General features: G+C 43.7%; 1 protein-coding gene across 1 annotated transcript in view; it reads right to left on the reverse strand.

The window, feature by feature from the left end:
• Positions 1 to 6660: 6660 nt before the first annotated feature.
• Positions 6661 to 25395, reverse strand: part of CD99 (CD99 molecule (Xg blood group)) — a 49634-nt gene continuing 30899 nt past the window's right edge. The window contains exons 4-9 of the mRNA XM_006112257.5: positions 23376 to 23417; positions 20279 to 20335; positions 17230 to 17268; positions 14162 to 14272; positions 10980 to 11036; positions 6661 to 9240 (exon numbers count right to left, since the gene is read on the reverse strand). Coding sequence (XP_006112319.1) covers positions 9215 to 9240; positions 10980 to 11036; positions 14162 to 14272; positions 17230 to 17268; positions 20279 to 20335; positions 23376 to 23417 — 332 coding nt within the window. The 3' untranslated portion in view covers positions 6661 to 9214. The remainder of the gene's footprint in view (positions 9241 to 10979; positions 11037 to 14161; positions 14273 to 17229; positions 17269 to 20278; positions 20336 to 23375; positions 23418 to 25395) is intronic.

Here is a 25395-nt window from a genome sequence, read left to right on the forward strand (position 1 = left end):
GGGCCGGGAGGGGGGCAGAAGAGTTTCCCTGGTGTTGGCCAGAGTGGCCACCAGGGAAACCTGGGGAGGGCTAGCCTCCCACTAGTTCGAATTAAGAGTCTACACAGCCCTTAATTCGAACTAGTACATTCGAACTAGGCTTAATCCTCGTGGAATGAGGATTACCTAGTTCGAACTAAGCTCTCCGTTAGTTCGAATTAAATTCGAACTAACGGAGCGCTAGTGTAGCGCCTATGAAAGTTAGTTCGAACTAACATCTGTTAGTTCAAACTAACTTTGTAGTGTAGACATACCCTAACTATTTTATTAAAAGTTTCTTTTCTACGCTCAGACTCTATGCGTGCGAGTGGGAAAGCATTGTCTCTCAGAGGCGCCTATGACTGTGTGTGAATCTCCCAGGTTACTGGGTGGGGGCTCAAGCCAGTTCTGTGTGGGATGAATGAAAAGGAGCCTCTAGACATTGAACCCGGCTCTGGCTGCTGCCAGCGCTACCTGGCAGAAGGGTTACACTATGGTGAAGACTGAAAATTGATGTCACCACTACTTAGGCTAAGGCAACTAAATATATTAATTCTGTCAATCCCAAAATGGAATCTGAGAAAGTTATTGGCATTTACATTTATGTGTCTCAAGAAATCATTTCTTATTTCAACAAAAGGAGAAGGTTATATGACTCAGCAGGGAATCATCACAAGACCTTTGAATGCCCCTCTTCAAACTAATGTATGCACAGGTGTATGTGCGCTATGCCTGATTTCATTGACGAAACTGTTGACACCCTGAAGGGAACAGAGAATTTAGTGCATTTGAATAATACATAATCTTAGGCAAGGGCTGGGCAACTCACTGAGGATTAATAGCTTTACAATAGCTATTATCCTGATGATGTCTTTTCTGTATGTGCCATATCTTCCCTCTCTGCATGCAGGGGCAAAATTTCTTGTATGAGAAAATTATTTTCGATCCACATCTTTGCCGAACAATAAACACTAACAAAGCTCTAGCATCTGCTATGGCAAAGTATTTTACAAAATGCAGGCTAATGCAAGGAGTAGTATTGGAAGTCGTCAGGCTTCCCTGAGTACTAATCCCACCTCTGCTACTAAGGCAGTGGTTCCCAACTTTTTTATACTCCAGACTGGCAAACCCATTCACAAACCTTTGGCAGACTGGTAACATTTGATTTGCATATTTCTATATTTGTTCTTTTGCAAATAATGAATATGCAAATAGAATATTACTGGTCTGCCAAAAGCCCCGGGTCCCAGAGCCACTGTGAACAGTCGGCTTCAGCTCTGGCAGTCGCCATGTGGCCCCCCAGTGCCAGTCCTAACCCCTATAACACCGCCCTAGAATCATGGAATACTAGGACTGGAAGGGACCTCGAGAGGTCGAGTCCAGTCCCCTGCCCTCACGGCAGGACCCAGTACTGTCTAGTCCATCCCTGATAGACATTTATCTAACCTACTCTTAAATATCTCCAGAGATGGGGGATTCCACAACCTCCCTAGGCAATATATTCCAGTGTTTAACCACCCTGACATTAACTTTTTCCTAATGTCCATCCTAAACCTCCCTTGCTGCAGTTTAAGCCCATTGCTCCTTGTTCTATCCTCAAAGGCCAAGATGAACAAATTTTCTCCCTCCTCCTTATGACACCCTTTTAGATACCTGAAAACTGCTATCATGTCCCCCCTCAATCTTCTCTTTTCTAAACTAAACAAGCCCAATTCTTTCAGCCTTCCTTCGTAGGTCATGTTCTCTAGACCTTTAATCATTCTCCTTGCTCGTCTCTGGACCCTCTCCAATTTCCTGCCTCTGAGAGTCCCTGCACCCAACCCCCCTATGCCAGCCTCTTGCCCTCAGAGCCCTCCAGTGCCAGCCACCCATCCCATATGTTTCAGTGCCAGCCTCCTGCCCTTTGAACCCGTCACCAGATCCCCCAGTGCCAGCCACTGACCCCAGAGTCTCTGCACCCAACCCTCCACATACCAGCCTTCTGCCCTCTGAGCCCCCTAGTGCCAGCTTCCCATCCCAAATGCCTCAGTGCCAGCCCCCTGTCTCTTAGAGCTCCCCACCAGATCCCCAGTGCCAATTTCCTGTTTCCAGAACCCCTCTGTACCTGGCTCCACCCCAGTGCCAGCCCCCAATATTACTCTCATCTCCAGAGCCTCCCAGTGCCAGCCCTGCCCTCAAAGCCCATCCACTACTAGCCCTGCCCCCAGATCCTCTCAGTGCCAGCTCTCCACTCTAGATGCCCCATTGCCCCCCATGTCAACCCACTGCCTCTTAGAGCTCCCCACCGCTTAGAGCCCCCAGCCCATACAGCCCCCAGCACTAGCCCCGCCCCTGGAACTCCCAGAGCACTCAGTGCTTGGCCTGCCCCCCTCACCTAGCCCTGCATTGCCTCCCAGCTGAATGCTGCTGCCTGGGTCACAGATGCTCTAAAGCTGCTGTGCTGGGCTCCGTATGGCCCTTCTGCCGAGCAGTAAACTGCTCTTCTGCATCTAAAAGACTCTGCCCCTTCCCAGCACTGGTTGACTGAGAGGTGGAGCAGGACATGCCTCTCCCAACAGCTGCAGCAGCAGGAGGGGAGGTGCTGGGTGGTGTGCCGCAGGTCCGGTTCCCAGAGTCACCACTGCCTAGCAGCCAGGAGTTTGTGGCCTGGCTCCGGTCCACGGACCAGCAGTTGGGAACCACCTAATGCGCTGGGTATCTGTGGGCAAATGCCTAAGGCCCTCAGAAGTTTTTAGGCACCTCAGTCCCATTTAAATTAATGGGAATTTTTAAATTCCTTTGAGGATCTTGGCCTTTGTCTTCAGTTACCCCTCTGTAAATTGACGATAATAGTGTGTGCCTACCTCTCCGGGGAATTAATCAGTTTACAGCTGTATAATGCTTTGAAAGTATAAAGCACCACAAAAACCCAGGTATTTATAACAAATAACAACTTTTAACTATTTTTCTTTTTCAAATCTTAGCCCAAGAGCAGATGGTGAATTACAGATTGGACTGTGCTCTGTTTGCCATATTGAATTTAATTAGGTCATGATAATTGATTGTTAGGCAACTTACCAATTTCCATTTCAGTCACTAATCTTTATCCAACATAAAGAGGTGCAAGAGATGCATCATCATGAGTGCATTACCTTTTGTGGTAGGTGATATCTACGTTTAGAGAAACAAAATAAACAAGTAACAGTCTAATGATATTTTCATACTCGCTATATGAGACCTCCGGCATGTCTCCCAAACTAAAATCCCCTATAATAGTTTTTCTTTCTACATTGTCTATAATGCATAGAAGTAATAATTAATCCTTCTTTAAGAAGATGATTAATAAGTACATGAGAACATAACAGTGGCCATACTCAGTCAGAACAGAGGCCCATCTAGCCCAGTATCCTGTCTTCCAACAGTGGCCAATGCCCGGTGAACAGAACAGTAATCAAGTGATTCATTCCCCATTGCCCATTCCCAGCTTCTGGCAAAGAAAGGCTACGGGCACCGTCCTAGTCCATCCTGGCTGGTAGCAATTGATGGGTCTATTGCTCTTTTTTGAACTCTCTTAAAAGACTTGGCCTTCACAACATCCTCTGGCAAGGAGTTCCATAACTGTGTTGTGTGAAGAAATACTTCCCTTTTTTAAAACTTGCTTCCTATATCTTGATTTGGTGACCCCCTAATTCTTCTGAGTAAATAATATTTATGTTCTCCACACCTGTCACAGTTTTATAGACCTCATTCGTATCCCCCATTAGCTGTCTCTTTTGCAAATCGAAAAGCCCCCATTTTATTAATTTCTCCTCAGATAGAAGTAATTCCAAACTCTTCATAATTTTGTTGCCTTTTTCTGAACCTTTTCCAATTCCAATATATCTTTTTTTTGAAATGGGGCAACCACATATGCATGCAGTATGCAAGATGTGGACCTACCATGGATTTACACAGAGGTAATATGGGGTTTTTTTCTGTTATTATCTACGAGAAGACTTACCTGGCATTGTCCAGGTCCTTCCGGGCAGGAGGCTGGGAGCATCAGGGGGATGCAGGAGTCAGGATGGGGGATTGAGGAGGGGCTCAGGACAAGGGGTTGTAGTATGGGATGGTGTGAGAGTGAGTGCTGGGAGGTGAGGATGGGCTCAGGGCAGAGGAGCTCAAGGCAAAGGGCTGGAATGGCCCAGCTTGTCCTGAGTGGGGGACTTCTCACTTCTCCCAGGGCCAGCCAGAGGTGGTGTGAGACTGCATACCCACTGGCTTGTCCTTGGAGGGATAGGATGGGGGAGTGTAGGCCAGCCCTGCCAGTGCTCCCCTGTCCTAGTCTGGGAGTGGGGGCAGATCACACAGGTTACCCTCAGTGGCGCTCCCTGGGTTGGGCCCGGGGAAGGAAGGAAAGAGCTGCATAGGCTGGTTGGTGGGCAGGTGCACTGGGTGGCCTGGAGATGCTTGGGGGTGGCGGTGGCTGTGGCTTCTCCAGGGGGGCAGAGCTTTCTCCTCCCCACATCTAGCAAGGGCCTTCTCCCCACTCACATCCAGTGGGGTATCTTGTCCCTCCCCCACTTCCATCCAGAAGGGGCCTTTTCTCTCCCCCGTCCCCACAGCAACCAAGGGACGGGGGAGGGATTTGGAGCAGGTCACCACTTATCTGGTCTGCTGACTGGCAAGATGGTGAGCCCCATCCGCAAGTGGGCACTGTCTTGGTGGTGCAGTTGCCCCCACTGGTCACTCTGCAGTATAGCTTCCCTCCAACCCCTTCCCTTTCCATGATATGGTAAACAGTTCTATTCCAGACACATCCCAGTTTCCTGGCACCACCAAATCCTGACTTTGCATTCAGTTAGAAAAGAAAGCTGCATACAAAATGTAGTAGTCCTAGCACATTTCTAAAATATGTAGACGGATCATTCTTAATGATTCCCAACATTCTGTTCATTTTTTGGACCACTGCAGCACATTGAGTAAATATTTGCCGAAAATTACCCACACTGACTCCAAGATCTCTTTCTTGAGTGTTAGCAGATAATTTAGACCTCGTATTTTCTGTGTATAGGTGGGATTATATTTTCCAATGTGCATTATTTTGCATCTATCAACACTAAATTTCATTTGCCATTTCGTTCTTCAATCACCCAGTTTTTGTATAGGGACATAACTATTTTGAGTTGTTTTGTGTCATCTGAAAATTTTCCCACGTCAATGTTTACCCCTTTTTCCAGATCATTTATAAATATATTGAATAGGATTGGTCTCAGTACATACCCAGAGGAGACACCACTATTTTCCTCTCTCTCCATTCTGAAAACTGACCATTTATTACTACTTGTTGAACTTCATCCTATTTATACCTCAGATCATTTCTCCACTTTGTTCACATCATTTTGAATTATGACACTATCCTCCAAAACACTCTTCTTGGTGAAAACCAATACAAAAAAAAGTTGCTAACCCTCTCTGCTATTTCCACATTTTCTGTTATTTTTTTCTTCTTCATTGAGCAATGGGTGTCCCATGCAATACAAAATATAGTTAGCACTGAGACAGCTGCCTAAGGGATTTGACAGCAAAGATGAAAACTGATTTTAAAAGACAAAATGTAATTCAGTTCTAAGGCTACATCTAGACTACAGGCTTCTTTTGGAAGCTTTTTTCAGAAGAGATCTTCTGAAAAAACTCTTCTGAAAGGGAGTATCCACTCTGCAAAAGTGCATCAAAAAAGTGATCTGCTTTTTCAGAAGAGAGCGTCGGGACTGATTGAACTCTCTCTCACATGTAAGCTGTGATTGCTTTGGCGGAATGGCCACCAGGGCACCTGTGCTTTTTCTTCTTTCCTCTTCTTTTGAAAGAACTCCCTCTTTCCCATCCACACACGCCTTTTTGCAAAAGAGCTCTTTCACAAAAAGGCTTCTTCCTCATAGAATGAGGATTACCAATGCCGGAAAACCCCCTCTTTTTTCAGTTTTCTTGCGGAAGAATGCAATTGCAACGTGGACGTTCCTCAAGTTTTGTCAGAAAAATATCCGCTTTTCTGATAAAAATCTGTAGTGTAGACATACCCTAACTGGTTGCATTGACCCATGTTATATCTGAAAGTTCTACATTAAAAGTTGATGTTCAGAAACATTTAAACTAGGCATAATCAGCATATAGTGGACATAAGCTAAAAATCAATAAATAGTCGTGGGTCAAAGATACTATTTTCTGAATGTTTCTGTGCCCTTCAAATTATCATACTGTTGAACTCTTATGGATACTAATGGGACAAAAGCACTAGGAATAATATCAGAATGAAAACCCTGATACGTTATTATTGTTATCCTAAAGTGTTTCTTTTACTAGATGGGCTTTCCTGTTTGAACTATAATAGTCTGGTGATGACTTATCACAAACAAATGCTAATATTTTTTCCAGTCTACTGCACACTAGACAGTAAAAACAGACTAGCAGCCCCCACCCCAGTTTACTTAACATTACACAAATGTATTGTAATAGGGTTAAATGTTTTCAACATTAACCCAAACTCATGACAAAAACTAAGCTAACATAAGTTTGGAAACCATTCCCTTCTCCCTTCCAACTTCATTTTTTTCTAGAACATCGAAAAACACAGTAGAGTTACCATTGTTTCTGACTCAAGGAAATAAATGAGAGTCAATTTTAAGATACTTTAACAAAGTAGCTTTACGCAGGTTTATTAAAAAAGGCACAATGTTAATAGTCTGAGGTTTCAATGACATTCTTAAAAGGTTTGAGAAATCTAATGAAGGACCCAAAATCTTAATTACTTGAAAGCTTATTTAAAGAACCCTCAAAACAGCTATCGGCATGTTTCAGTGTGCTTCACACTTGACAGAGCCACATATGTAGTACATTTGTTGGTGAAGGTAAACAAGACATTTCATAAACATTTACAGTCAAAGCATCTCACCTATGATGCAACAACTTTTCCATCAATAATGCACTTGCCATGTTTTAACATTTTCATCTAGGAACAAAATAAAAGTAATGGGGCAAAAGTGGTTTGGCAATTATTTTCATAATTAAAAAAACCCCACAGCACTAACGCTCATTTAAAATTATTTTGCATTAACTTCCTAAAATAAGCATGTACAAGTTCTCTTTAAAATGAGTTTTCATTAGACGCATTAATATTTATATGCACAGAGATTTGCAGATCTTGGCAGGAAAAAAATTTGTACTAGTCCAGATTATAACCTTATATAAAAAGATTCATTTGTTTACTGTGTGAATGGATTCTCACTTATGCACTAAAGGAAAGTTGTGTCACAGTGTTTTGTAAAAATGCACAAAAGTTGAAGTTATATTACAACAACCTCTCCTAGACACAGCTGGTCAAACTATTCATTGTAACCAGTAGCAATTACAAATCTAAACCCTGTCCTTCAGTTGACAACATGTCAGCAGACTGCTGTGCTTCTATGGGACACCCCTGATTTTACTGGGGCTTCACAGAAGGGCAGCAGCCCCTATGTGCTATTAGCTGCTTGAGCCCTTTTTTGTTGTGTATCCTTCATGAAACCAGTAGAGGTCCTCAAATTATTTGTTATTCACAGGTATTTGGCAAATCATGTGTAGAGTAAATTTTAGGAACTGTTTAGCGTGCTCTTGATTATCCATGTTGTAGTTACCACATAACTTAGTTGTATTATTTCTGCTTTCTAACTTGGATAACAAGCCTCTTAATACCAAAACCACAAAAATAATGATCTTCTGCTAAAGCTTTTGGGTGAGTAGTCATGGAAATGTCTATTAGTCCTAAATGTCATACAAATTTATTCCTGGAAGGTGCCCAAATATTCACGAACACTAGAAAGGCAAACCCAGCCAAATGAAAATCAGCCAAGTAGAGTTCTGATTTCATGTCAGGCTTTTTTCCTTTCTTGATCAACTCTATATTAGTTGATCAGTAAGAAAAGCAACTTTGAGACACTTGGGGGTGCACTGAAGCACACTGGGGCTTTCTGGATCTGTACCAGACAGACATAATAAAGAAAAGCAAACAAACAAAAGGAAACACTTTTTTCCTTAGGGAAAAGAGATAAAAGTACCTCCTTCTGGTAGCAGACTCAGACAGTTTCACAGACAACTCTACTGTCAAATACATTCACACAGAAAGATACACATACACACTAATTTGGTCAAATATTTCAGATGCCATGGCTGCTTTTTGAACCTTTACACCTGTTTGCATTCAGGTACCCACAAAATGTAACATTTAGTAGATTTGTTTTGAAACTTCACTTTCAAGTGAACTATAAGGAAGATGTCTTCATTGGTATGATTTCCTAATTTAGGGTATGCATTCACAGCACACAAGTAGCAAGCCTCCCGACCCATGTCAACAGATTTAGGCTGCTGAGACTTGAGCTTCTGTAGCGCTGACAGGTGGAACTGAATTTGGGACCTCTGGAGCTTAGGACATAAGCCTTTACAGCTGGAGCTAAAAGCTAACTAGCTCTCAGCTAAGGCTGTAGAGCAGACTCATTCTTCCTCTGTATAAGTCGTCTACATGCCATTACATGGGACAGCGCACAACACCCAGAAGGTGTGTGATTTACACTACTATCATACTAAAAATAGCTGTATACACATCCTAACTTGGGCAAGAGCTCTGGTTTTGGAACCTCTGCACCTCTTTTAGACTTCAGGGCCCAAATGGTAGCCTGAGCTGCAACTTCAAATCACCACTTACACTATTATTTTTAAGAGCACTAGCATGTGCCCTGCTAACCCATCTATAAACCCAGAGTGAGAGTAAAGGGTCCCCTATGTGGGTGGTGACACAATGCTGCAGTGTTAGAGCGGTTTCAAGGTACTGGTACTTCAGCAGATTTACTGATTTATTTTTGAAAAGGGTAAGAAAAAGGGGCTAGTCATAATAATAGTCAGTTCAGATACACACCAGCGATGGCTTTTGCCATAACAGCAGAATTGAGAATTAAAAGGCACAAGTTTAAGGCCAATTGTCAGTGGGCGACACTATGCTTCACTCAGGACTAACCTCAAAAAATGCTCAGGTATTTGAAAACATCCCTCCCTCCCTTTCCAAGACTATTTCAACAGAACTACATCCCCTCCCCCCATGCAATTTTGAAACTCAAGTCCCGCTGTTTACACTGTTGATTTTTTTTTCAGGCAGATATTCAGGTTTTCTATCCAGTTGCTGATCTTTTCTTCACCTTGAGTTTTCCCTGTATTATTTCTGCAGAAGTGTTTGCTGAACTGGAAAATATACACACAAACAAACAAAAAAATCAAGCTTAGTAAATTCTCTATCAATATATGAGAATTCAGCATGTAGAACAGTGATTCTTTTAAAAATGTGAACACTCTAATCTCAGTAAATAAATGGGCATTTGATATTGGGGGATGAGCTGAAGCCCAATTTGTACCAGAATTTTGCTTGCAAAAAAAGGGATGGCTTCATGTTTTTACATCCACGAGTAACCTGATGAGATAAATCTTAGTGACATATATGACTACCTAAATTTATATCTGCAGTCAGGTATTCAGAAATACAGCTTCTACAACAGGGGTGGGCAAGACAGCCTCCACGGGCCTCATCTGGCTTGCCAAGCAAGTTGATCCAGCCCACGGCCATCCTGCTGCTCCCTGCCTCTAATCCAATCCAGACCTGGGGACGGGGAAGTACGTGAAGTCTCCTCCCCGCCAGGGGTGCGCAGCACCAGAGGGAACTACCAGCTGTTGTAAAAAACTTCACATGCTTTCCCAGTCCCTGATTGCTTTAAAACAGTTGGCAATTCTCTCTAAGTGGCAGGGGTCAGGGGACAAAGACTTCATGCACTCCTCCATGCCCAGGCTAATTAGGGTCTGTGAGTGGGGGAGCAAGAGAAGTCTCCTGGCCCCACTCCTTTGGCCCAAGGACCCATCTCTTCAGGGGCGGCCCAGGGCCTCTTCCGAAATTTGTGAAGTGGCCCCCCTTTAATTATTGCCCATCCCTGTTCTACGAACTGCCCCTGCAATTCACTGTGGAAAAAAATAGGGATACTTTTGAAGTCACGAATTGTGTCTACAACAGTGTTGATGGTTCATGGGAAGTTTAGCCTTATCTATGCAATGTGCAGTTATAGAAAACTCAGACATGATACAGTGTTAAACTGCAATTTAATTAATAAGAAGAGATATTTTAAATCTGCTCTTCTCTCAAGTTTATGTAATTCCCCAATCCAAATTTAGCTAGGGCTTTCTGGAGCCAAGTTTCCTACTCTAGCAATATCTCATCAATTTTCCTAGCCAATCATTTTAAATAGCCATATTTGCATTGCACTATGCATTTAAAAAACCCCTCTCCTAGCAGTCATGATCAGACAAAAATAAAGTATGTTGTTTTATGCTTGTCTTTTATATAAAAAAGATTTTTTGTAATGCACAAAAAATGCTTGTTAGTTCAATTTCCCCTGCCTTCAGCTTGCTTGTATGCAACGGTATCTTTGTTCAAATACCATTAACCTTTTATTAATGACAACTCTTGCAAAGCTTTATTGGACTAGTGCTGGACAGCACAGCTCTGGCTCCAGTCAGACCCCTAACACATTCCACTGAACACACCAGTATCATTCCATATTGTTTCTCAGCTAAATGATTTAAAGTAGCAGTTTTGTATTCTTTAGCTTCACATTTCTGATTATGATACCCATTTATATGTCCACTACTGCCTTACACATGTTAATATTTCAGGTGTTTCATCCAACCACCATAAATCAAAAAAAGAAAGAAAAGAAAAATGCTATTAATTTGCATTTTCTTCATTTTTATCATCTAATATAAATGAAACTCAGTTTATTTCAGTCCAGTATTAGTATCTCTTGCAGTTATAAAAAGTTGGTTACAAGAATTTATAGTGTAAGTAATAAGCCTCTCTAGGATGCTAATTTCTGTGATGCAAGACCTCAAAGATTCCTGTCAAAAATTCAGCTCTTCCCTCCAGATCCTTTTCTTACCAGGTGGCTCTGCATGTGCTCCTTGTTGACTTTCCATATTAACAGTCTCTTCATTTCCTAGGACACAAATACAAACACTGTAAGACATCAGGCATTTGTATTACCTGCATTTCCCTAAGACAGTTTGACAATCACTATGGTTTTGGACCCCAAAGTGGGTTGTGACTCCTTTTTAAAAGGGTTGCCAGGGCTGGTGTTAGAGTTGCTGGGACTGGGGCCCAAGCCTGACCGCCTGGGTTTGAAACCCCAGGGTCTGGCCTCCCTGCCCAGGTTAGTGGGGCTCAAATGGGCTCTGGCTTCAGTCCCTTCTCCTGTGGTTATGCAGTAATTTTTGCTATCGGAATGGAGTCAAAGTGCCATGAAGTTTGAGAACTCCTGCCCTAAGACCAGTAATGTCAGATACAAGAGCAAACATGAGGGAGGCTGGGGATGCTCTGTAGTAAAGCAACTTAAATCAGTGGTCTCCAACCTTTTTACACCCAAGATCACTTTTTAAATCTCAGAACAGGTGAAGATCTACCGCCCCGCCCCTTTCTTGAAGCCCCGCCCTCTCTATTCTCCTCTTGTCCATCACTTGCTATCCCCAGCCCTTACTTACACACTCTGATAAACAGTTTATTTTTAAATTATGTGATATATAAAATTAAAATCACGTGTTTATAGTTATGAAATAAATGGTCTGTTTTTTATTCATGCTATTTAAATCTAAAATGAAGCATTTATAATTATACATTTTGTGGGGACAAAGTTCTGCGGCTGGGGGCAGGGAAGAGGGAACAAGGTGCTGGGAGGGCACAGGACAGGGTTCTGCAGCTGGGGACAGGGTGCCAGTGAGGACAGAGTTCAGGGAGTGGGGACGGGAATAGGGACAGAGTTCTGTAGATTCCCTGTATCTCCCTCCTCCCAGGATTCTCCCCCCGCCCCCAGAGGGAAACCAGCGCGTGCCTGCCCTGGGGCTGACCCCCTACCCCCAGCGCAGGGAAGCCCCACGCACGCCTGCTCTGGGGCAGACCCCCTCCCCCCGGCGCAGGGAAGCCAACCCCGCGCGCGCCTCCCCTGGGGCTGACTCACCCCTTCTGTGCGATGCAGGGAGCTGATGCTCCCTCCCACAGTACACCCGGCAGAGCAGCTAGCGCAGACTAAGCTGCGGGACTTCTGTCCATTCCCGGGAAACCAACACTACCTCCATTTTCACTTGAGGTAGGTAGTGAGGCTTCTCGGGGGTGGGAGGGAAATGGGGGCGGGGTGGACAGGATGCCTCGCAATCGACTGGTCGAGGCCTCGCGATTGACCAGTCGATCGCGATCGACCTGTTGGTGACCACGGACTTAAATGATAACGCCTGCAAAACCACTGCTGGATGGGTATAGCCTTTTGACTAGGTGACAAAGTGATCCTGCTCTGGAGAGGCTTTTCCAGCAGGTGGTCACTGAAAACTCAGGGTGCAGAATTCAGAACTCCTACAATATTCTAGGCAACTAAAAGAAAAAAACCAACAAACAACCAAGACCAAATGAAGCATCAAGCTGCACCCAGAAACCATGTTTTTGCCCTTGCAAGTTATTTGGAGGAAAGTTATATGCTGTGTGACTTTTCACATAGGCTACAGCTATACTGCCTTTTTTTGCAGAAGAGGATATGCAAATTGCACTCGTAATTGCATATCTTCTTCCAATTCTTTTTGCAGAAGAGGTTTTTCTGATAAAAAAGCCTCATGTAGACGGGGCCATTTGTCTGAAAAAAAAAAAAACCCTTGTTTGCAAGACCCTGTAAATCTCGCTTTTTGAGGAATAAGGGGCCTTTCGAAAGAGGGTTTTTTTTCCCAACAAATGGCCCCTTCTACACGGGGCTTTTTATTGGAAAAACCTCTTCCGTAAAAAGAATCGGAAAAAGATATGCGAAAGCGAGCATGATTTGCATATCCTCTTCTGCAAAAAAATGGCAGCGTAGCCATAGCGTCCTGGTCTTCATATTCTTGGTTTACGGAAGACAGAGTGAGGGGAGAGAGGGATAGAAACCAATAATGGGAAAACATCTCCAAAGTAATGAACTCTCCTATGCTGTTATTAGAAACCTAATGTGTGGGAAACAGCTGTGTGATTAGTCTTCAAAATTCCCAAAATTTGGGTTAGCCTAGACCCCTTAGTGACATTAGAGAACCATGAAAATGATTCTATTGTTAAAACTGCAAGGCAGTTTCTACTGTAAACATTCTACCCCCTGCTCCCAAGTTCCTCTAGTTTTTTTACATATTTTTCCCCACAAAAAGTTTTGCTTAAACTCTCTCATGCTTGCTCTTTAGCAAATAGGAAATTCTTAGAAACATTTGAGTCATCAATCCACCTTTTTCTGAACTATGGGATTTCAAAAACAAATTTTACCCTCCTATAGCCCTTAAAAGAAAGAAGCCCTTCTCTTCACTTTTTTTTGCCAAAATATCTCTCAAACAGCTTACTTTTGAACCTTACATAAATACATTATTCTTTCATTAAGAGTTCTGGTGCATTGGGCCATTAAGATTGGTTGATATTAAGGGTGTTAAATATCGATTAATTTATTAGTCAAGTAGTCGATGGAATTTCCAACGACTACTTGACTAGTCAATAGGCACTTCTGCATTACTCTTTAGAAATGCACAAGAGTTCCAGCGGAAGCACCCTTGTGGAGCCTGGAGTCAGCAGTACTTCCCGCTGGCCCTAGGCTGCATGCGGCATGCCAGCTTTGAAACGTACAAGGGTCTGCAGTGGGAGCTCTTGTGCATTTCAAAGCGGAAGCGCCTTCATGGAGCCTTGGATCAGAGGGAGAGTCAGAGTACCCCGCTGACCCCGGGCTCCATGCGGTGCTGCTGCTTTGAAATGCCGCTCGGAACCGAGATCAGCTAGGGATTCCCCAGCTGATCCCAGGCTCTGTGCAGCTTTTCCGTGGAACCTGGGGCTCAGTGCAGCATTTCCGCATTGAAATGCCACGCAGACCCCAGGATCAGCTGGGGAGTCCCAGCTGACTCGGGGCTCCATTCAGCACTTCCGCTTTGAAGTATCTCCCCTTCACTGCCTCTATCTGATAGAAGAAGCAGGGAAGGGGGAAGTAGTCTTTAATATCTTGATATTTTATACATAATTAAATTACATGTAATCTAAGAGCTACAATAGATAAGAAATGAGAAAAACTAGTTAAAATCTTACCGCTTGCTTTGAAACAGAGTTTCTTCTTTTGGTAAGCAATGAAGCTAGATACTGCTCCAACAACGGTTACAAGCACAGCACTTATCACTCCAGGTATCAGTCCTTGAGAAGCTATAAGCAAGACATTTTTTCTAAATATGAATGAGGAAAGACTTGGATTCTCTCTCGTAAGATAATACAAACTTCGTACCTCCAAAGAACATGAATATTTGAAATACATATTGATTCTGCTTTCTTTTCATGGATTTTGAAGAGCCAAGCATAGAATAGTTGATTTTGCAGTAGCACATACTATTAAGCAACATGAGTGCATTCCATTATGGTAGATTGGCATGGTATGAAGTACATTCATGCAAAAAAAGAGTGGGCACTATGAAGTCTGGCTCTAAACCTTCTGAAATGCTGTGTGCAAGGTTCATATTTCCGCTTCTATGAACAGGGTATGTCTACACTACAAAGTTAATTCGAACTAACAGACGTTAGTTCGAATTAACTTTCATAGGCGCTACACAGGCAAACCGCTAGTTCGAACTTAATTCGACCTAGAGGAGCGCTTAATTCAAACTAGGTAAAACTCATTCTACGAGGACTAACGCCTAATTCGAATTAAGAGCTGTGTAGGCACTTAATTTGAACTAGTGGGAGGCTAGCCCTTCCCAGCTTGCCCTGGTGGCCACTCTGGGCACAACCAGGGAAACTCATCTGCCCCCCTCCCAGCCCCAGAGCCCTTAAAGGGGCATGGGCTGGCCACGGTGCCTGTGCCAGGTGCAAGCCTGCCAGCACCCAGTCAGCAGACCCTGCACCTGGCACGTCACGAGCCAGTCACCCGCTGCCACCCAGCCCTCCACCTCTTCCCGGGACCAGGCTGACGGCTCCAAGGAGCCTGCCCGGGGCCGCAAGAGGCGGGCATCTGCCTGGTCTAGTCCGGAGATCGTGGACCTCATCCACAACCTCCACACTAGGCACAGGAAAGTGGCTGTCTAGGGCAGGATAGCTACCAGCCTGGCCACCAAAAGTCACATGCAAACCCAGGAGCAGGTTTGCATGAAAATCAAGGTGGTCCAGTGAGACCCCCGACTCTGAGCCCTGAGCTTAGAACATAAGAACATAAGAATGGCTGTACTGGGTCAGACCAAAGGTCCATCAAGCCCAGTAGCCTATCTTCCGACAGCGACCAACACTAGGTACCCTGGAGGGTATGGACCGAAGAACAATGACCAAGCCATTTGTCTCGTGCCATCCATCTCCAGACTTCCACAAACAGAGGCCAGGGACACCGTTCCTACTCCCTGGCTAATACCACTCCATGGACCCAACCTCCATGAATGTATCTAACTTCTCTTTAAACTCTGTTATAGTTCTAGCCTTCACAGCCTCCTGTGGCAAGGAGTTCCACAGGTTGACTATTTGCTTTGTGAAGAAGAACTTTCTTTTATTAGTTTGAAGCCTGATACCCATTCATTTCATTTGGTGTCCTCTAGTCCTTCTATTATGGAAACTAATGAAGAACTTTTCTTTATGCACCCTCTCCACACCACTCATGATTTTATAGACCTCTATCATATTCCCCCTCAGTCTCCTCTTTTCTAAGCTGAAAAGTCCCAGTCTTTTTAGCCTCTCTTCATATGGGACCTGTTCCAAACCCCTAATCATTTTAGTTGCCCTTTTCTGAACCCTTTCCAAGGCCAAAACATCTCTTTTGAGGTGAGGAGACCACATCCGTACACAGTACTGAAGATATGGCATACCACAGTTTTATACTTCCTCTCCTCCTTCTTCCCCTGGCTTCCCCCTTCCAGCTCCTTCCTCCCAGGTTTCCCCCTCCCCTCTCCCATCCTCTCTCTTCCCCTCTCCCACCTCCTTTTCCCAGTCTCCCCAGAGGTTAATCCCTCCCTCCCAGTTTTGTTAAATAAAGAGAGTTTCTATTTTTGAACACACGTGTCCTTTATTTTTTACATCAGGAAGGGGGACTAGGGAGGGGTAAGTGGAAGGAGGTGAGGGAGGAATGGGGTATGAGCCCCCGATGGGGAGGACTGGGGTGGCTCTACGGGCTCCTCGGGGTGGAAGCTCTTCTGCAGCCCCCCGATTGATCCCCCCCGGATAGCAGCCTGCGGCAAGTGCAGACGGGCTAATGGCCGAGTGCTGTGATGTGCTGAGTGTGGGCACTCGGGGCACTCCAAGTCAGGACTGCTTTGCTGTCCCTCATCGAGGTAGACAAGCAAGCGGGGAACCCTGAGAACTGTCTGTCCGGGGTGGGGGTCGGGTCCCTTTAAGCACAGCTCTTGGCTAGCCTGAGACAGCATCTCCACACTCTAAGTCCTAACCTGATGCCCTGCCGGCACTGCTTCCAGCCAGCCTTAACTTCGGTTCAGGGTCCATTCAATGTGGACATGCTAGTTCGAATTAGCAAAATGCTAATTTGAACTACAGGCAGTCCCCGGGTTACATGGATCCGACTTACATCGGATCCCTACTTACAAACGGGATGAGGCAGCCCCGCACTAGCTGCTTTCCCCCAGCAGACCACGGAGACGCGAAGCTAGCGCGCCCCCCAGCAGACCAGGGAGACGCGGAGCGGCTTTTCTCAGCAGACACCTCAGCTTGAGAATAAAGGACTGAGGGAAGTGAGGTGTGGGAGAATAAAACTGAGCTCTGGAGAAATGTTTGGCTAGAGTTTCCCCTACAATATGTACCAGTTCCGACTTACATACAAATTCAACTTAAGAACAAACCTACAGTCCCTATCTTGTACGTAACCCGGGGACTGCCTGTAGTTTTTAGGTCTAGATGCACTAGTTTGAATTAGCTTAGTTCGAATTAACTAATTCGAATTAAGTTAGTTCGAATTAGTGCTGCAGTGTAGACATACCCTCACAGGTTTTGACTGATCAGATGTGACACATTTGAAAAAGATGGCAGGAACAGAACTGTCTGCAAATAAAAATGCTAGATTTTATAAAATACTAAACCTGCCAAAAATAAACGGAATGCCTAATGTCAGATAACTTTTTAAAGATGTTTAAGATGACTTACAGATGCAATAGATATATGACAATCCATGCATTTACCTTCCGTGTCTCCTGCACTTGTGGGCTTTGGATCACCTCCTGTAAGAACAAATAATTTCAGTGTTAAAAGAAACATTTTTAGAGAACAAACTTATTACAATGAGTATCCACATTGTATGTCAATGCATGCAAAATGATCAGCCTTCTCCAGATGCTACATCAACAAAGTTAACAGACTTTGAAACAAACTTCAGGTTTAAATAATAAAGAAATTACATAAAATATGTTAAAAGTCTATTTAAGGCTGTAAAGTCAAGCACTCAAAAGCAGGAAATGCTAGACCTAGAGTTTCCCATTTAAACTTAATTCAGTCCTGTTGGGTGTATTATTGCAATAAACTCTTTAATTACATCATCACAGTATATTTTTTCTACAGGATCCTGCATCACAAGCATGTGATGTATGGTTCCCAGAAAATAAATAGTTATTAAATTTTCATCTTATCCTCACAGTTCAATGTGGGGTCTCCATATCTTATTTACTGCACACCATTCAAACTCTGTGTTGGAAACAAAATTATCAGAAAACCCCATGACGAAATCTATGCTGAATATCACCAAATTATCTGAATGCTTCACATCCATTAATTTAGTTTCACAACAGCTCCATGTGGTAAGGTCGCATTAGTATCTTTATTTTACAAATGATAAACTGAGCCTTACAGATTAAGGTTACTAATTTTGAGTGACAGAATATTTAGCACTGGGTTCAAAACTTCAGGGTTCCCACTGACTTCAGTTGCAGCTGTAAGTACTCAAAATCTCTGCAAATTAGGCCCCAGAGTCTCATACTGGGAAAATGGCCATCTGTAAAGAGTTGGGTTTAACTCTGGCAAAGACAGCAACAGAATCCAGTTCTCCTTTGCAGCATTCAAGGCTATGTCTACACAGCAACATTATTTTGAAATAATTAGCATTATTTCAAAATAATGTCAAAATACTGTCAAGTTGGAGGGCTTCTTACTCCTATTCCTGTAACCCTCCTTATATGAGTAAGGGAAGTCAGAGGAAGAGTGCTCTATTTTGAAATAACTGCTGTGTAGACAGCATCAAAAACTTGAAATAAGCTACTTCGAAATAAGCTACACAACTGATATAGCTCAATTTGGTAGCTTATTTTGAGTTAAATCCTGCTGTGTAGACATGCCCCAACTGTGTGTATATGTAACCATCAGAGATTTTCCTTTCTGATCTTGCAGTCCCCTGACTCATTCCTTATGCACTTTTCAACTTCTGTAACAATTGAGGCGAGGTGCTAGAAGTAACAGCCTTATACATTAGCAGCTATGATTCATTCCCAGTGCACCATTTTTCTGATGCACTGAATGAGGTAGGGCTCCTATGTGACCGTGCAACTGAAGTCTAGCATGGTGCACAGGCAACCTTAGTTCTGGTATTTCTTAAGTTCTGAATGACTGACTCTGCAACCTCAATATGTCTCTTAATGTGGTTGTGTGTATAATTTCTTAGGCATTTATCTTCTGACAGCAGGGAATGCGGATACTCAAGAATCTCAGGTGCTGGAGGTGTGTGCTCTAGTGGGCACTGGCCCTTATGCCCCATCCCCTCCAACCTGTCTTTCAGTCCTGTTTCTTCCTCACACCTGACTTCTCCTCCCACCAAGTTTCTAGTCTCCATACCTTATTGTCCCAATCTATTCTTTCCCACTCCCAGTCTAGCTGTTGTGCCCTTTGTTCAAGTCAGATGACTTCCTCATCCTTGCTGATGATGTCAGCATGGAAAGGATAGGAGAGAGTCTCCAAGTTCTCAGTTCTGATACCTGGCACCACAGCAGCATGCAGAAGTTGGGAACAGTAATTACAGGGAAAGTTCTGCTCACTGGCTGACAGCATTGGCTGGCACATTTACAGTGTGGACAGGACTCATAAGAACATTTAACTGCAAACTGAAGTCTCTACTGAGCATGTGTGTGGCAGGGCACTTGCCCTGCACTGGCCCTTTAAGGGCAAGCCTCAGCCCTGAGCAAGGGCTGAGAGTAAAGCCCCAGCTGAGGCAGGTCTCGCTAATTAGGGCCCAGCTGTGGGCTATATAATGAAGGACTCCTGGAACAGTGGGAGAACTGACTGTGGTGCGGGACAGAGAGTAGCAGGGACCTGACTGCTGGGGAAGCAGGAGGCTTCCTGGTGAGGCACCAGGTCCACATCCCTCTTTGCCAGTGATGAGTAGCCATTACAGACTGCAGTTGGCCCATGAGGCAGGAGTTAGATGAGGACTGGCAGTGGGTCACTGAAGCAAAGGGGATACAGGGAGGACCCTGGAGTACATGCGGAGGAAATAACACCTTCTCGGAAGGGGACGCAGAGAGACCAGAGTGGGCACTGCCGGAGGGCAGTGCCTTGAAGGGGACGCCGTGGCCAAGAGGAGCACTGGAAGACACCACCTAGAGGGAGGCACCCAGCAAGGCAGGCGAGCTAATTCTCAGGACTGCCGCCTGGAGGTGCCAGGGTGGTGAGTCAGCCCTGTGACAATGTGTAACCAGATTTTTCAAAGGCTTATAACTGGCTAAATTCCAGTAGGTTTTTCCCAAATGGGAAGAGCAAGATGCACATTCCTGGCACCAGAATTATTCCTTTGCCTGGCCCAAAGCAAGGCACTAGACTAGAGCTTCTCAATAGAAAGGCTAGGGAATTTTTTTTTTTCAAAAAGCACCTAAATATTATTTTCAGAAAGTAACCTAAATCGCATTGAAAGTCAATAGGAGGTAAGCTCCTAAGACACTAAACATGGGGGTGAGGTACATGTGGAAATTTTACCCACTGTGAATGCTGAAATCAGCACCACTTCCATATCATGCCTAGTCTTAAACCATTTGTTAGGGTTCCTGAATCAATTCCACTCCACTGGATCGTCATTTTTTTTCTGAATGAAGTATATTAATAGTTAAATTAGAAGATATCAATTTCCATGCTTCAAAGAGACCAGGACAAAATCTAGCTTTCCTAACTCATTTTAACCAGCCTGTGACACAAAGTTTAGGCAAAAACTAGGTAGCAGTGGGTTTCACTATGAAGTGCTGGACATTTTCTTACCCCTTTTTTTTGGTGGAGTGTTTTCACCATCAATTAAATCTTCATCCTTAAAGCTACCTGTAATAAAAATAAAAAAATAAATAAATGGTTATCTTTCCTTTTTAAGTGTTCATTCCTGATTGACTCTTCCTTTATCTCTTAAACCCTTTCTAGTTTCTGTAAGCTGATAGGAAAGGCAAGTTTTGTGAAAAATAACTATTGGAACATGTCTCATACATTTATCCAAGGCTATGGCTACACTGCCTTTTTTCTGGAAGAAGGTATGCAAATCATGCATGCATTTGCATATCTTTTTCCAATTCTTTTTTGGCAGAAGAGGTTTTGGCGCTATTTGGCCCCATATAGATGGGGTCAAATAGCGGCAAAACCTCTTCTGCAAAGAGTCGGAAAAAGATATGCAAATGCATGCATGATTTGCATACCTTCTTCCAGAAAAAAAGGCAGTGTAACCATAGTCCAATACATGCTGAAAACGATGTTTTACTTCACATATGACAAAAGCAAAGTTTTAAGACAGATTCTCAAGAACAATCTTAGTGCAATGCCATAACTACTCCACTGAGGTGTGTCTCACCAACAAAGGTATGTTAAAAATTCAGCTATACTATTAGAATTTAAAAATCCAAAAAACGTTAGAAGTTTACAGGCAGTCCACGGGTTACATCAATCCAACTTACGTCAGATCCCTAGTTACAAACGGGGGGGAGGGGGGACAGCTAGTGCGGGGTGCGTCCCCCACTGTCGCTGCCTCTGGCGGCGCGGGGGACGCTTCCCCCCAGCAGACCAGGGAGACGTGGAGCTAGCGCCCCCCTCCCCCAGCAGACCAGGGAGACGCAGAGCGGCTTTTCTCGCCGCGGAGGATGCAGGTCTGCTGGGGGGGGGAACAAGACACCAGCCAAAAGGGGGCACCCCAGAGCGGAAAAATTAATTTCCTAGGGAACAGCAGGAGCAGCAGGCAGTGAGACCCATTGTGTTACAGTCCCCACCTTGGGAGCAACAGCTCTTTCCCTCTTCAGCACTAGAGCTGCAAGCATCACGTGAAATTAACAAGTCCCTTCCAGCATGGCAGAGGTGAAGCTGAAAAATTACCCAGTGGTGTGGGTGGGCAAGAATGGGGAGGAGCAGGGTAGAAGGGAAGAGGGGATAAGCCCCAACCCCACACCCTGGCTGGAGCGGAGCAGGGTAAGCCCCAAGGGGATGGGTCTGGTTGCAAAGTGGGTGAGTGGACAATGAGGACCCACCTGTGGCTAAACTCCTGTTCCCAACACAGAATTTTTCTTAAAATGAATCCTGTGGATAAATTCACACACACACTTCACAGGAAGGGATTTCCATTTTCTGCTCAGCAGAATACAACAACAGCTTTGATTGTATCAATATTTCACTGTGCTCTCCAATGACTATTGATTACACTTAATACCCATTTCACTGAACCATCTGTAGCAAATTCTATTTGGAACAGTAATATGCACTGAATAAACTTTTTTTAGTTATAAAAACCAAAGATTCTGACTATTAAATGAATAACTGGGATCTTTCAGGTACCCCAAAAGAAAGATTTGGATATAGCATGAAACACTGAAACTTATGATCAATTTTTAATTAAAATATCAACCAAAAAAAACTTCATATAAAAACAGTATGTGTTTTTCTTAGAATAAGGAAGTTGTATGAAAATCAGGGTCTTTTCCACCTAACTCCAGCTCCCCGTCCCTCCGCAAAATATGTACCAGTTCCGACTTACATACAAATTCAGCTTAAGAACAAACCTACAGTCCCTATCTTGTACGTAATCCAGGGACTGCCTGTATATGTAATTTCAATAGAGCAGATTCCACATGGTATAGGTTAACACAGAGTAGCTTCAAACTGTACACATAACCTTTCAATCAATTAGCAAGTTTGATCAGAACAACACTAAGAACACTTGTCAAGGTGGGATAAATCAGATCACTTATTTAGGTGCCTTGTTTTAGGCACTCAAATGCAGATATTGATCCATACCTACCCATTCTCCTTTTTAAAAATGAAAGAAGGAAACTGACTTTCCTGTTCTATTACTATCACACTTAGGCTACGTCTAGACTGGCCCCTTCTCCGGAAGAGGCATGCAAAGCAGGTAAGTCAGAATAGGGAAATCCGCGGGGGATTTAAATATCCTACGGAAAAGGGCTTTATTCCGGAGGATCGCGCCAGTCTAGACGTTTTCCGGCTTTTCCCCAAGCTGGAAAAAAAGCGGCAGACATGTTTATTTAAATCCCACGGGGGATATTTAAATTCCCCGTGGATTTCCCTATTCTGACTTACCTGCTTTGCATAACTTTTCCGGAGAAGGGACCAGTCTAGACGTAGCCTCAGGGTATGTCTACACTACCCCCCTAGTTCAAACTACGGAGGCTAATGTAGGCATTCGAAGTTGCAAATGAAGCCCGGGATTTAAATATACCGGGCTTCATTTGCATCTTCCCGGGCACCGCCATTTTAAAATCCCCCTTAGTCCGAACTCCGTGCCCGCGGCTATACGCGGCATGGAGTAGGTAGTTTGAATTAGGTAAATCTTGTTTGCAATTCTGTCTGTTCAGGAACTCCTCCTAAATGGTAAGAGCTAGGATCACCACATTTGGTCTGCAGCTTCCTCTTCTAACTTAAAGCAAGGTCAGAGTTTGGTTGTGCCGGGACAATCAGAAGTCCCTGGGAAAGGAACAGTTTTCCATAACATGCAAAAGGAGGGGTTGCAGTCCCCCCATCCCAGCCCTTGGCCACAACACTGGAGGAGAAGGGAGGAAGAACAGGCCCTGGGCAGGCTGGGGGGGTGGAGGGATAGGCTGGAGAGCGGAGGAGAGAATAGCCTTGGGGGGGCTGAGGGGATAGACTGGGAAAAGGCGGAGAAACAGGCTCCTGGCCCCCAGCTTCCTGCATCTCCCCCACCTCTCCAAAGGTCCTTTACCTGCCCTGAAGGACTCAAGCAAGACCGGGTAAGCCTGCGAGTGATTTATATGCAAAATTAAAGCAACAGGCATTTTCTCTTAGTGCTCAACTGTACCTTCACCCAAGTTCATCAAGTTCATTATTTTCACAGTCAGAAGTAAATGCTTACCACCAGTATTATCCTTGCTTCCAGGCTGAGGTTTTCGGTCATCTATTAAAAATATTTTTAGGGGGAAAAAGGGTTAAAATTGCAAGTGAGTAAAGTGCAGAAAACAAGCTAGGCTTGTAAGAAAGCTATTCCTACTTTTTTCGTGTTTCTGTGTGTCATCTGCCCCTTCCCATAACTTATGTTTACTAATATAGTAGGTGGTATCATCCACTATGTTCGAGACTGAATTAGAATCTCTTAAAATCCTCTCCATTTCAAACTATCAAATTTCATTTCAATTTTTGTCTCTGCAGTTTAGGGCCTGCTGCTACTCCAATTGAAGTCAGGAGCAAAACTCCTAGGCTACGTGTACACAGCTTCCCTCTTCCACAAGAGCCTATGCAAATGAAGCACAGATTAGCATATTTCTGCACTTTATTTGCATAATTTATTTGGGGCTGTTTTTGTGTATTTGGGTGTCCGGACCTGCTCCCTATTCTATTCATTGGGGCTCCATCTACACAATGCCTTTTTGCGCAAAAACTCCCTTTTGTGCAAGAACCATTCTTCCTGTGTAGACAAAAACAGCTTGGAATAAATTATGCAAATGAAGCATGGCACTATGTTAATCCACACTTCATTTGCATAGGCTCTTGTGGAAGAAGGAAGTTGTGTAGACGTAGCCACAATGAATAGAATAGGGAGCAGATCCTAACACTAGCATGAAATTTTTAGAACTAGTTAGCTAGCATCAAGAATTCATCAACTTTAGATTATGGAACTGAATTTGAGACTTGACAGTTTTGTAGATCTGAGTCTCAAAGAAAAAATCCATGTGAAGAAGAAAATCAGTTAATTTTGAGTTCATTCAACTTAAGAACACTTAAAATTGGCAAAACTCCAAGATCTCATTTTGTTTTATTTATACACACATAACTATAAATGCACATGTAAAAGTGTACTTCACACACAATATACGCTAGAGAGGTGAACGGGTGATGTTTACTGTATAATGGTTAACCAGTTCCCTGGGAGCAGCCCCCTGCAAGAAGCCCCAGCGCAGAGCTAGAGGGCTGGAGCAGTGAGATCCTGCTTAGTCGGTTAACCAGTTAAATGTTAACTAGTTAACTGACCGACCAGGACTTTACATCCCTAATATACACACACAGTTGATTCTATAAACATGCAATTAACTAATAAAGGTCACTAATTCATCTGTTCCAATTGGCAATTCTATAAAAACGAAGACTCTTTTGTTTCACGAAACAGTAAAAGAAAAGAGTAAATGAATAAATATGGTGGTTTATTTTTTCTCCTTTTATGACAACACACTCACATTCCCTGAAAGTAAGTGCATCCTATTTTCCCTTCTTTCTGGGGAGTGATTAGAAAGGGAATATTTTCAAATTAAAACCACTTTTAGGAAAGCTATATTAGTCAATTAGTGCCATCTAGTGCAAGTAAGGTGGTAAAACATCCCCAAAGCCACCTAATCAAAAGCCATTTAGAAAAATAAAAACCCAACGCCACTGAGGCACTCAAATGATGCCTCTAACTCTACAGCAGAAACTCAGAGATTCTCAGTAATAAAAGCTATTACATGGCACTAACCTATCTAATCAAATCCCTGCTGATATTCACTTCTTCCACCAGTCCTACAAGCTCTAACTCACCTCAATGTAATGCCATCATCACCCCTATTTTAAAAAGCCATTAAGTTATCCCTTTGACTACAATGAGCTCTGCCCAAGCAGTCTCCAGGGCCCAAGAAGAGGCCACTGCAGAACTCTATCATTATGAAGGCTTAAGTATACAAATATACAGGATAACATTTCATAGTTCTCAGTAAAAAATTGTTGATGAGTTACTATTAGTCCTACTTGTATTAAGCATGTGATTTCTCTGAGGTTCCTAAGTTTGACACTAGGCATATTTTTCCCACTAACAATGTGACATAGGCAATGGAATGTCAGTTAGTTGAACTTTTGCTGACAAAGATTTTTTGTTACCTCAAGATTGGCTTTGTTCATGAAAACTGCAC

This window comes from Pelodiscus sinensis, chromosome 1, assembly GCF_052426305.1.
Source record: "Pelodiscus sinensis isolate ZL-2025 chromosome 1, ASM5242630v1, whole genome shotgun sequence".
NCBI lineage: Eukaryota > Metazoa > Chordata > Testudines > Trionychidae > Pelodiscus > Pelodiscus sinensis.